The sequence below is a fragment of the Leguminivora glycinivorella genome, chromosome 17 (genome assembly GCF_023078275.1).
Source record: "Leguminivora glycinivorella isolate SPB_JAAS2020 chromosome 17, LegGlyc_1.1, whole genome shotgun sequence".
Taxonomy (NCBI): domain Eukaryota; kingdom Metazoa; phylum Arthropoda; class Insecta; order Lepidoptera; family Tortricidae; genus Leguminivora; species Leguminivora glycinivorella.
This window is the reverse complement of record NC_062987.1, coordinates 2,093,973-2,107,533: the sequence shown is the minus strand read 5'-3', so window position 1 is coordinate 2,107,533 and position 13,561 is coordinate 2,093,973. Positions and strand designations below refer to the sequence as shown.

The 13,561-nt window shown below is 36.2% G+C and overlaps 1 protein-coding gene across 1 annotated transcript in view; it reads left to right on the top strand.

Moving 5' to 3' along the window:
* Positions 1-6,049: 6,049 nt before the first annotated feature.
* LOC125235540 (connectin-like) overlaps positions 6,050-13,561 on the top strand; it is a 34,883-nt gene continuing 27,371 nt past the window's right edge. The window contains exons 1-2 of the mRNA XM_048142134.1: positions 6,050-6,154; positions 10,983-12,044. Of these exons, the coding sequence (XP_047998091.1) occupies positions 11,006-12,044 (1,039 nt within the window). The 5' untranslated portion in view covers positions 6,050-6,154; positions 10,983-11,005. The remainder of the gene's footprint in view (positions 6,155-10,982; positions 12,045-13,561) is intronic.

Genomic DNA, 13,561 nt, shown 5'->3' with positions numbered 1-13,561 from the left:
GTTTTTATTCATTCAATGTAGTTTTAAAACAATAATTATTGTTTATTGCACCCATAAATTATTGCTCTGATATTTAGAATAAGGTGAAAATTGTACATTGTTGACCATTTAAAAGTGCTTATTGTAAGCCTATTTAAATAAATAATATATTGATTGATTGATTGATTGACATAATTGTAACAATTAAATGAACTAAAAACTCACACACAAACCTCCAAAGTTCCTGTCGGTCGTTATGTATGCATTCTAACTCTAAGTCTTAAATAGAAAACTACTAATTAACCGAAATAATAATATATTATAATCGAAAACATAAAACTTGTAGGTATTAAAAAAAAATCTTATTGTTACAAAAGGCCTTTTTAACGGCGTTTACGTCATTATGGAGTATACACTCTCACACTCACTATTCACTATTTACATTGATAGATGTCAAAAAATGAGAAGTACCTAAAGCTTGCAAATGGATATAAATCAGACACCAATAATAGAAGTTCACTACGAGTAAATATTTTATTTATTTATTTAATCTTTATTGTACACAAAGTAAGAAAAACTTATAGTACAAAAGGCGGACTTAATGCCAGACACTATACTCTACCAGTCAACCTTTAGGCGAAGCAGAGATATTGTGGGCGGTGATACTACTAAAACTTTACATAGGTACCTACATAAGAAGTTACCTACATAATAAATACACATAAACCTACATATATATTTCCAAAAATACATACATAGATTCATATATAAAAACAATTAGGAATCCTTCATTCTATTCAAATAATTATGTTGAAATAAACTTCTTAACGCATTAACATACCTAACTATATCCACCAGGTCATGGCCAACGTTAAGCATTTCCCTTAGCACCCAGAAAGTTATGAAAAATCTACTTCTAAATTGTCGGCACAAAACTGACAGCGAGTTAATTTTTGTTAACGACTTACGCTAATTGAGGGGACCCAAATTCTGAAAATGCTCGTAAACATGTTACACTCGTAAACATATACATATATGGTATTTCGTTATAAAATACAATTTTGTTTTAATAGTTCTATTTGGGAGAGATTGATATGATTTAGTTGATATCTGTGAGAAATTCCAATGAAATTAGAACGCCTATACATTATGTACTTTGTACTTTTAGCTAATTAGAAAAACGTAAATAAACAATTTGTAAATTTTCGGGTAGTTACAACTTTTGTGGGTTACCCTACCAAATACAAAATCAAGGGGATCTGTCACTGAGCTACCTGTCTTTGACCTTCTTATTTGTTTGTTTTCACTTACCTTCAAGTGGCTCAATTAGCCTTTTGAAGGTAAATTGTTGTTTACATTTATTGAAGTGAAACTTGAAATGAAATGAAATATTTATTTTCCAAGTATTTTACAATGCGCTTATGAACGTCAAATAAAGCTATGCCGGCTCTAACCCTACGCCTCAGCCTCGAGAAGATTTCAGTCCCACCTCAGTTGGAGGGGGGTATACACTATGGGACCGGCAAGAAACTCTTCGAATGCGACTTCCAACTAACAGCGCGTAACACTCAGTCAGTGTTACTTTGCGTGAAATGCCGCTCACTCATATCACTCTCTGTCAGCATCGTTGCGCTGAACGCGACTCACTCATTCAATTCATTCACTTATTCACTCAGTCAGTGACAGAACAGAATGCCCAGAATGGTTTTAAATGGTGGAGTGTTTGGCTGGAATGTGTGTGTTTTATATTTAGATCGAGTTCAAAATCGATCGAGTTTATGTTTGTTTTTTCAATAATTTGACAAATAGCAATGTAAAATAAACAGTAAAAAGATGGACGTAATGTGATGGTCATTTGACAAAATGTTTTTGAGGTTATGTTATGAAGTTTCACTTCTTCCGCGCGCAGGGACTCCACGCACTGTTTTTTTTTTCTACTCGTCGACTGTAATCTGTCAATTAGGACACCACAGACTAAACTATAAGTGCTAACTTTTCAGTGTTGGATACTCTATGGCAGTTCCGACTCTATTATAATAAGCTCATTATAGTTGACTTTAGTTAACTGTAATAATTTCAAAAATAGAACTTCATACAATTTCTATACTAATTTGCATTATAATACCTGGCAAATTTTCCTGCATCTGAAACACATTTTTTTTTATTTGTCGCGTTATCGGCCAATCAGAGACGGTTATTACAAACAATTGGTTGCTAGGTAATTCGATGTTGATACAACGGTGAACGACTCCATTAACATTAATTTTAACTTGCATGAATGATGATATTATTTCCGTCCATTGATGATGAAGATGATGACTCGTAGAAAAAGTATTGTATACAATAGTGATATAATTAAGCTTTTCACTCTCGTACCGTACTATTAGGCCACTCAGCAAGCTTCGTGGCCTAAACATGGTACTCGACTGAAAAGCTTTGTATTATATCACGATTGTATAAAATACTATTAAATACCTGAAAATGCAGACTTTAATTGAGCCAAAGCTGAGTGTAATAAAGTATTACATATTCGTCTTACAACCTTCATTCATTTAATTTGACACAATCAGTTAAGACCATACGATGCGAGTCCCGAAGGCGAAAGTAATTTGATTGACAGGCAGTTGAAATGTCGGAAAATGATTTCACTTTGGCCCGAAATGTCGGCAGTATTATCGTGCCTCCCTCAATACGGGTATTGACAGTTTTTCACAGCTCAAATTGACAGTCATCGAATTTTCATACAGAAGGGAATACAAACTTAAGCCTGTGCCCATTGAGGTATATGTACTACGTACTAGAGGCGACGTTGCTAAGAGAATTTTTACACACCCCACTGCGGTCCAATGGACCGCAACGTTGTCAGTCCTTACCAGGTCCTTGCGGTGCAGTGACGTGCTGTGATGCACATACTTTCCACGTGAATAATGCCTTCTTGTGTGCTTAAAAATTGTACTAATCACTCGAGGAAATCAAATAAAAGCTAAGGTGTGACATTTCATCGGTAAATTAAACAAAAAACTCGTCTATAATATTTTAAGATTGAATATTCTACAAACTCGCGAGCGGGAGCGACACTGCCGCCATTTTGGTGACGCAATCATAGACTATAAAAAGTTAACCGCGCAGATGTGCCATTTACACTGTTCCTACTAGTGTGTTTCACCTCTAATATAGTTGCGAAATATAAATATTTCTATTTGGAAAATTATTAAGTAACTACTTACTATTTCATTAATTATGTTACTAAAATATAAAAAAAGTTTATTTGTTTAATACGAGTATATATAGTTAATAGTTTTTGAGTAAAATTGTATTTTTAGCACGCTCACTTTTTGCAGTTTTCTTCGGCCTGGTCATGAAAAAAGGGAACAATTGATACGCTTTGTCCAAAAAAATCGTGCTGAGGAAACTTGGTTACCAACTGACCACTATATGTGTTCATTATGTATATTAGAAGAAGAAGATAAATACAGCACAATTATTTTGTATTAATATTTTAAAGAAGAAGATAAATACAGCAAAATTATTTTGTATTAATTTGTAAATAAATAAATAAGTTTGACTAGAATATCCGTATTTTATTTAACTATAATGTAAAATTCCCGTTAGGCAGAATATAATAATGTGTCACATCTGGTGGTGGACCTACTCTACGCGTAAATAACCGCTCCCCGCACCCCGCGCATTTGTCAGCATGTGCAGAGTTTTCGCTTGGCAACGTCGCCTCTAGTACGTAGTACATATACCTCAATGCCTGTGCCAGACGCCAGACAACCACCTTTTCTGCAAGATGGCCTTGGCAGAAGCGACGTAGAAGCGCGGCTGTCTACATGGTTTACAACAAGTCCAAAACTTCAGTGTATTTATAGCGCTTGTGCTGGGCGAACGTGCGTGAAACTCCTATAGAAACGCCATTGCTCCTTGTTTATCAAATATATTGGAGTTTCTTTTGCTCTCTTGTGATGTAACAGAGAAAAAGTAAACAAAAAAGAAAAGCATTTGGATAAGGCCATTTCTCAAAATTTTGGCACCGACAGGTGAGAGATTTGGTTTTTTTTAAATGTAGCATTTTAAAATTTTTTTTTGGTAGGGATCGTTTGAATGCGTCTCAAACATTTCAAAAATGTCAAAGGCACCGATATCAATTAATTATTTTAGAAGTTATGATCGATTAAAATTCATTTGAACGACATCATGATCAGGTGAAGGATAAATATACACAGGTTATCGACAACAGCAGCAGGTTAACGACAAATTAGTACAAATTTGTATGACACATTTGACAAGTTAACGACAAGCGTCGCTAACCTGCGTCCGTAGTCGATCACCTGTAGTTTGGTGGTCATTCACCTGATATGGACGTCATTCACCTGCCCATCAGCATTATAATATTTTTTTACCGCCGCCCAAATCTCAAGGAAGGGGGTTCTCAATTCGTCAGTATTTTATTATTATTATTATTGTATGTTTGTTACTCGATATCTCCGTCGTTACTGGACCGATTTTGAATATTTTTTTTTATTGAATGTATATATTTAGTATTAAAGAAGAATATACAATACAATACAATACTCTTTATTGCACACCTCACATAGTTTACAAGTAATACACAAGAAACAAAACAAATTATTTTTTTTTATATAAAAAAATTGATTAGTTAAAATAAAAAAAATTTAAACAATCAAATAAAAATTGGCCGAACCCTCAATAAAATTTGCCGAGGGTGCTGCTTAATTGGTGTATTTAAAGCTACAAGTGACATACCTCATATTGAAGGCAATATAAGGGCCATTAATATTTTATACTCTGAAGTATAATGAAGTGACTTCACTTCAAGCAAGCACTTGCTTACTGAGATGGTATTTAGACTATAATTAAGATTTCATTTTTTAAAAGGGGCAAAAAACAAATGAAAAAATTAAAATATGTAAATAAATCACAAAAGAGTTACTTTTAATTATAAAAATATAAGGATACTCATATTCTAGATTATGTTTTAATACTAATTATCATTACTTATTGATCCGATTGATCGCCCCTCGTAATGGTTCATCTGGCTTATGACAAGTGATCGACGTGTCGGTTTCCTGTCACTGAGTCGTTCACCTGGCTTTATCGCACAGGTGAAGGACACACACCGCAAAAAAGCAACAATCCTTTGAGAAATGCAGCATAAACCGATATAACAGTAATACTTTTCTCATTTAACGCACAAAACAAATATTGAAGGTGTAAAAAAGTATTATTACGATTGGTAAGTTTATCATTATTGTCGTCACCCTGTCCCAAAATGTCGTTCACTTGCCTATTTTAGCCAGGTGAACGATGCACAGGTGACCGACAAAATGCCAGTTATTTCGCCAAAACTCAAAAAGTATTTGCCGAACAAACTAAATATTTAGGTGCCTAAAAATTAAGCAACAAAATACGAAACATATGTTTTAATGCAGTATCTCAAACAATAACCAAATTATGATTGACAGAATAACGACTACTTACCCGTTACAACTCCCGTTTGAGGTAATTAAAATTTTCTATTTTCTAATCAAGGCGTAGTGAGCACGTGCCGTTGCTTGCAGGTGATGGCCGATACTGGCGGCTTCGATTCATGCAGGGTGGGGTGGCAGAGGTGGAGTAGGGATCGCACAGTGCTTGCGAGTTTGTCTCGACAGGTCAACGATAAAAACGGCCGTGGACAAACTTTAAAGCCATTTGGCTTTAAAGTTAAGTTAAGTAACTTGGAACATAAGTGTAATATTATTATCAGATAGTCTAGTTTTAAAAGTTAAGGATATATGCAAATAAAATACAGCAATAAAGGTAAGTAAAGTTAATAATTTGTACTCGAAACATGAGTACTCCGCGTTGGGACACGGAAGGTGAACGACGAAACTTAGTTACAATTATTATTTATTTTATTAATATAAAATAAATCGATTTCAAAGCATCAGGCCTCTATGTAAAAACTGTCTTTTAATATGTATTGATAATTTATTTATGAAGATATTGTATCCTAAAAAAAAGTTCTAACATAAACTGTTTTGTTCTAAAACAAAATTCTGGGGCCGAGCTGCTGAGTGGGAACGCGTGTTCCGCTTGCAGAAGCGCGCTGTGCGCACTTTGGCCCGCGCCAAGCAAGACGACAGCGCCAAGCCCTACTTCATAAAACTAGGTATATTAACATTACCATCACTACTAATTTTTCAGGCCGCAGTCTATGCGAGGGAGAATCTAGAAGTGTATGGAAAACGAGGAGAAGGAAATGCCCGGGTCACTCGAAACGCATACAAAATAAAGACGATCCCCCACACTCTCAAAAAGGCCGGAAAGTCGTTACACATTACGGCACCTATTGTGTACAACAAATTGCCAAAGTTTATAATAGAGGCTATTAGTTTCCCAAGTTTTAAGCACAAGTTAAAAAAATGGCTCATAGAAAACTGTTTCTACAGTCATAAAGAATTCATTGAATATAAAGATAATACTAACAATGTATATGAATAATCCAATTTAATAATAATCAAATATTAATGATAATAAATAATAATGTTATATGTAAAGAATCGCAGACTATATAAAAATGTATAGTTATTGAACAAATGTATAAAATGTAGATAATGTGTATAGATGTAATTACATAAATATGTGCAATAATCTAATATGGTAAAAGTTATGACCTGTAATTTTCATTACCAATAAAGAATGTCTATGTCTATGTCTAAACGTACTGACAGGTGGGGGTGGCAAAATTTTGAGAAATGACCATAAAGCGGTGGCTGACGGAACGACTCTTTTAAATTTAAATGAGTCTGCTCGATTTCGATGACATTCATAATTTCCAATAATATCGCGTTCGTTGGCCATCCTTCCTGCGTAGGCGCGCGACACGACTGCACTCGGAGCGTGCGGCTGCGCGACTGTCCTTCGATTGGTTGACAAGCGGCTAAACGATTTACAACCACTGCTTCTGCCAAATGGTTGGCAGAGCACGCCTCGCTACCAAGGACGTTGACAGGTCATGCAGAATTTGGTCCAACCGCTTGCTACATGGCTTAAAACCACTGTTTTTCTGCCAAGGCCATCTTGCAGAAACGGTGGCTGCCTGCCGTCTGGCACAGGCATTATTCACCACACAAACTGCTAATTGTTACTGGTAAATGCTAAATTCATACCTACTTCAAAAATGAATGACAAAGTTGCATTTTATCATGAGGTGCAAAGTAATTTCATACAAATTTTAACCTGATGCCCCAATCTGGCTTCACCAATTTATTAAATATGTATTTATTTATAATTACAAATCATCAATAAAACGTGTATAATTGACGTGGTTTGATTTAGATTGACGCTTTGCAATGAGGATGCACACAAAGGTTATGAGTGTTATGACAGATGGCGCCACCCTATTAGTCCATTGCACTTGCATTGCACAGATAAATAATTTCACACGTGAGAGCGAGAAGATGATATGTTATTTCTCTCTCTCACATATGAATGACAGTGACACTTCACAGGCGCCACCTGAGGGATAAAATGTCAGTGTGCCTCCTCATTAGTACTTTCCTCGTGTTGGTGCGGTGAATTGTATTGAAAACGGTAGTCAAATTTGTTTAACCATGAAACCCTCGCAACGCTCAAGATTCCAATTTTGTTTTTGGGGCAGATCGATTGGGACTCTTGATGAGTGGAGGAGTCTTTTGCGCTGCTTGAGCAATTTTTAATAAATTCACTTTTGGTTTTCCTTTCTAAGTTCCACTTATTTTTCTTTCCAAGTTCATGTTTCTGTGCTCGTTTAATCAGTGCCGTGTGACCCGTGGCGAAGCATTGAAGGTGCGCGGCGGGTGTGATCGACGGGAGGTGATTGCTAGCCTGTTTGGCGCCTGTGCCACGCCAAGTTTTTTGGGAGCCCTCCGTCGAGGTGGCTCCGGAGGGTGTGCCGGAATCCGGACTGTGATTGCCGGAAGGAGTCCGCGGTCCGTGCTCCACGTGGATCCTGTGCGGTGGTTTTCTCGAAGCGTGACCTGCAGCCCCACGTTCCAGCCCGTACTCCGTGGTTCCGGCGGTAACGTTCCCGTTGCGTGATCTGCAGCCTTCGTCATTTATTTTTATATCCGAACCTTTTTTTTATTTTCGCGACAAAGACAATAACTTCGTTTTCAAGTTTAGCCGCCTTTACTTTTTATTCTAAATAGTGTATTTTTTTCTAAATAACCGGTCAAATTTTTGTGTGTTTTGTCATATATCTGTTATAGTAATGTAGAAATTGCAGAACATTCCCAAAAAGCGGAAACATTCTTGAGAATGTTCGCAGAACATTCCTGCAACATGAAATTTACTGTTTAAACGAGAGAATATACTTGAAATAAAGTTAAATGGGCATTATAAAAAACTATATGTTTAATACATATAATATTGTCTATTACAGTTATCTATTTTGTTGATAAGTGATAAGTTACCAATAAGTTGCTTAAATTCTCACTATACTTCAGGGATAATTTCGACTTTCAGACTTCACAGTTTTAGTCCTGACTTTTTTAAATTAGGTACCGAATGATTATTTCTTGATGCCTGTCTTTGGTCATGTCAAAGTATAAAAAAAAAGATCGCTGTCAGGATCGAACCTGAGAACATTGGCATACGAAGCCAGCGCACTACCACCACGGGACTACATCTTGACTTGCTGAGTCCGACGAAATCATGGTTAACGAAGTTACTAAGTATTCTGATAAATTCTCGTTCTCGAGAACATTCTCAGAAATTACCGAAAATTCTAATGAGGAAAGTTCTGCAACTTTGGTAACTTCTCGTCCGTGCATTGCTAATCTGTTATCCGCCATCCTCTAAATTCTAATTAGCCTCACCAGTCAGGCTTTATAAATTTTCGGCTCATAAGTTTAGTTATTGATCATCCACGTACATATTCATCCACAATAATTAATTCGAGCTGTGTTTATTTATCTACTCTTCAAAGCCCAAGTGGAGGGCAGATTTAAGATGTAAGCTGTGGCATTAATTTAATTTTTTAGGTAAAAGCGTGTCAAATTATACGTATTCTAGTAGTGAATAATTTGTTGTTTCACTTCACTATGTATTGAAACAATTAATCGACAATATAATCACCATTATTATCTAGAACATGTAGCCATCTGCTAGGCAAAGTTTCAATACCCTTAGCCCAGAAAGAAAGTGGCTGAGAGGCAAAAAAATTAACAAGGTGATTTTTTAGGTCACCAGAATTTTCAAATTTCTTTTTACGAAGATGCTGTTTTAAAGCCCGGAAAATGGGATAGTCGGAAGGTGCCAAATCAGGGCTATAAGGGGGGTGAGGTATCGCTGTCCAACCGAGCTCCTCTAGAAATTTACGGGTCCTCTTCGCAACATGTGGTCTTGCATTATCATGAAGTAATGACACTTCAAGACGTTTTAGCCGTTTTTCTTTAACAACGTTCGCCAACTTCTTTAGTTGATTCACGTAGACTTCGGCGTCAATAGTCTGGTTATCTTCCAGTAACTCCCAAAACAATATTCCTTGTGAATCCCAGAAGACTGACAGGAGAAATTTCCGACCATGCGTTCTGCTTTTCGGCTGTGTTGGTGGCCGTTTATCGGCAGGTATCCAAAAGGCTTTTCGTGTAACGTTCTCGTACAAGACCCAGGATTCGTCTCCAGTGATGATCGACTTCAAGAAGTTCTTTTTTTGGGGACGCAGCAGCAGACTTTCACAAATGCTAACACGTACTTCACGTTGAGCATCGGTCAAATCATGAGACGTCCATCTTGACAAACTCTACGGTAACCCATGGATTATAGATGGCGATCTATGGTACCTACTGTAGTGATATTTTAGAGTCTTCTTTAAATCTCTGGTGGTGCAATCCGCATGCAAATCAAGCTCGCGCCGCAATGCCACTTCGTCAAAAGTGACGGGGCGACCAGTATGAGGAATGTCTTTTAGACTTGTGTCTCCTTCATCAAAGCGCTGGAACCAATTTCGTACTGTGCGATCGGTAGTAGTGTTTGGGCCAAAATCACTATTAATTTTATTTGCTGTTTCCCTTGAATTGGTTCCCAATTTGTGTTCGTATAAATAAATCGCTCGAAGATGTTGTTGGTCCATTTTTTATATTTTAACGAAATCCCTGTGACAAGCCCCCGCTTATATATAATACCCGACGTGAAAGATTCGAGAACATTCTGCTGTATACCAGATTTATTCTAGAATATTCCAGACAATACTGGAAATAGCAAGAAATTTTTGAAGTGGGAAAATAATTATGCAACAGCCTAATATAATATTAATACCTGAGTCACATACTACTCTCGTCAGGTTGCATCGAGGGTACACTGAGAGAAAAAACAACGTTTTCATGTTCGTTCAACAAGTTTTTTGGTTAAAATAGCGCCTACGTGATCTTTGGTTCAAACAACAAGTTAGATTTTGTTAAGTGTAACTAGTACATTCTACAAGTTTCTCGTCATTTGAATCAACAATCTATTTGAATCAACAAGTCGATTTTATAAAAGCAACACGATATATATTGTTTTAAACATATGTTTGGCCGATTCAATCAAATATCTTTTAACAAGTTTGACCTTATTGTTCGAACAAATTCGACTCATATTATGAATATTGTGATTTATTCCGTTTACTTAAATACAAAAGTGTAAACGGTTTCAAACGGATAAACCCACAAGTCGAATTTGTTAAATTCACAATGCAAATTTCTCTCTTACATATTAACAAAGTTTTGGAATTATAGATCACTTACAATGATTCCTATATGTACTTAATATTTTTTTTACCTTTACATATTGTATAACCAATATTCTGCCCAAATTCTGCCATTTAAAATGATGCCTTTAATGTCTCAGTTACTGCATACACGTTCGAACAATTACAAATATCCTTTTAATGTTACAACACAATAATTGCTTCACTGAAAAGTTCATCTTTTGGTCTTGACAGTTATTATGTAATTAACAATACTTCATTGTTACAGGTAACAATTAAACCGATATCGGAATGAGGCGAATAACAAAACACCTCGTAATTATGGCGGCGCTTACCGTCGCCCAGCCGGCTATCACCGGGAAGTACGATTACAGCGTCAAGTATTTCCACGCGCCAGTGGTTACCAACATCTGTGAAAATGACAACCGCGACAGACAGGCCTCAGTCATGTGCCACTGTGATACAACCAGACCAAAAATGGCCACTAAAGCAGATTGCTTCATCTTCACTGAAGTGACCCCAGAAGACCCCATCTGGCCAAATTTTTCCTTCCAGCCAGGATTACTGCATCTCGTGTTCAACGATCGCACAGATCATAAAGCTCTAACATTCATTCCTGCCAAAGCCATCGTTAGACTTGTAAGACTAAAACAACTATCTATACAATTTTCAGTGATACACAACATACCACCTTATGCGTTCGCCAACTCTTCATCTATTAGACAAATCAGTTTAAAATCCAACAAAATATTTAATCTGGAGAGACATTCCTTCGCACAAATGATGATGTTGTCAGATCTAAATTTAGACGATAACTATATAACCGAAATAAGACGAGATGTATTTTTCGGACTACCTAATTTACATATCTTACACTTATCAAACAATAATCTAAGTTTGATTCACGAGGGGTGCTTCAAGCATCTAAACAATTTAATAGAGTTGAATCTGGATGTGAATTACATATCAGTAGTTACAAAGGAAATGTTTGAAGGACTGGAGAAGTTGTCAAGTTTAAATTTAAGGAACAATCTTTTGACGATGATTGGAAATTTGGCATTTTCGGAGATGTGGGGATTAAAAGATCTAATGTTGGACAACAATGCTATTAAATATGTGGCAGATCGTGCGTTCGGAGGTTTGTCGCAGCTGCGAAAACTGACGCTCTCCGGAAACAAACTGACGGTATTCTTCAGTAACATTCTTAAAGAAAGAAGCACCCTAATAGTATTAGATTTGAAGGACAACCTCCTGGAAACAATGTCTTACGAAGCCATCAGGCCTGTCATCGATAACGGGAAATCCAGTCCAAAAGCGGTTTACTTAGATGGTGAGTTCTAATTTAATACTTCAGCATTTATTGGGATAGGGAAGAGGGTAGATATTCAGATATGAAAAAATATTTACTGCAGGTTTGTAAATTAAAGTTACAGAGAAAAGTTTTTCTCCAAAAGTCTAAGAGCGCCTTAAATATCCTAATTTATCAGAGAAACAATTCGCAAAAAGGTTTAAGGCATTGATATAAATCTTTGTTAAATCTGCTCAGCAAAAATATCCCATCTCACGTGAATTTGCAGTGACATGTTGCCTATAGGGTAAAACACTAAGGTATTTTGTATGTTTGTGTCATCCGACATAATGTTTTACCAGAATATCGTAGGTACTTCAGACGAATAGATAGTGGCGGCATTTTGTATGTAAGTTATGTGTTTTTGCCCAATACTCGTTATTCAATACACAGCTAAGATATCGTACTCGTATATTTGTAGAATATTATTTGGTGCGACAAAGTAATTTACGACGTTTTCGTGACCTAAGAGCACCTGCGCGCCGTCGACCAACTGGTATAATATTTAACTAATTTATATGCTTAATGTAACAGGAAAGTCAGTAAACAGTTGTATTTTGATAATGGATCAGTGAAGACAGCTACCAGATTCTGTGCTGTTACACGAAACGGTCTTGGAAGACCTTCCATTTTCAAATTAATGACGACCAAGTAGTTGCATTCAAAACGAAATAAGGCAAAGTTCACTTTATAAATATAATATGCCTGTATGAACTAATCTCGCTCCGTTTTATAATACAATATAATATAAATTGAATTTTATCACAATGTGATTTGTTAGTAGGTATTTGTTGTGTGCTAATAAGATAGAAGCGTAACATGGCAAAGAATGGTATAATCCAGTTATTTCGTTTGCTGATTATCTCACAATAAATCACGCTGCGGGCGGAGAAGTGATGTTCCATTCCAGTCCTGGAATTGTTCCCGGAAAATTGTTCATATTAGTGAGAAAATAATGTGTTGTTGTTAATGAAAAATTGTAATGTAGCATAACAGTCTAATGAGATGTAAAAAAAAACGATTCCGTAAACAATGTATTTTTCAATGGATAAGTAGATTTATTGTCATAATCGTTTGGCGGGGATAAAATGTTCTTGCTTGTCATTATTTTAATTATTTTAATTGGTAAAATATTACCAAAATTCGATATATGAATTTAAAAATATGGTCAGCTCTTTCGTTACCTATTTCCAAACTTGTTAAGCATTTTGTCCAATACATCACATTACTTTGAGATATTCAAACATCATTTTCAAATTGCATTATACCTCGATCCGATTCAAATGGCTGTAATGTCCTAAACCTTAGACTTTATGTACCTAACTGTGATAACTTCCTAACTTGGAAGGCCGTTGCTTCGTTTTAAAGACTGCGCAAAGAGGGACATGATTGCCTTTCATATTGACTATCGACTCTGGGAGAAAGTTGCGGAACAACGAACGGAGTGGCGCAAATGCATTGTGGAGGGTCGCAAAATTTGCGACGAGTCATGGTTTGCT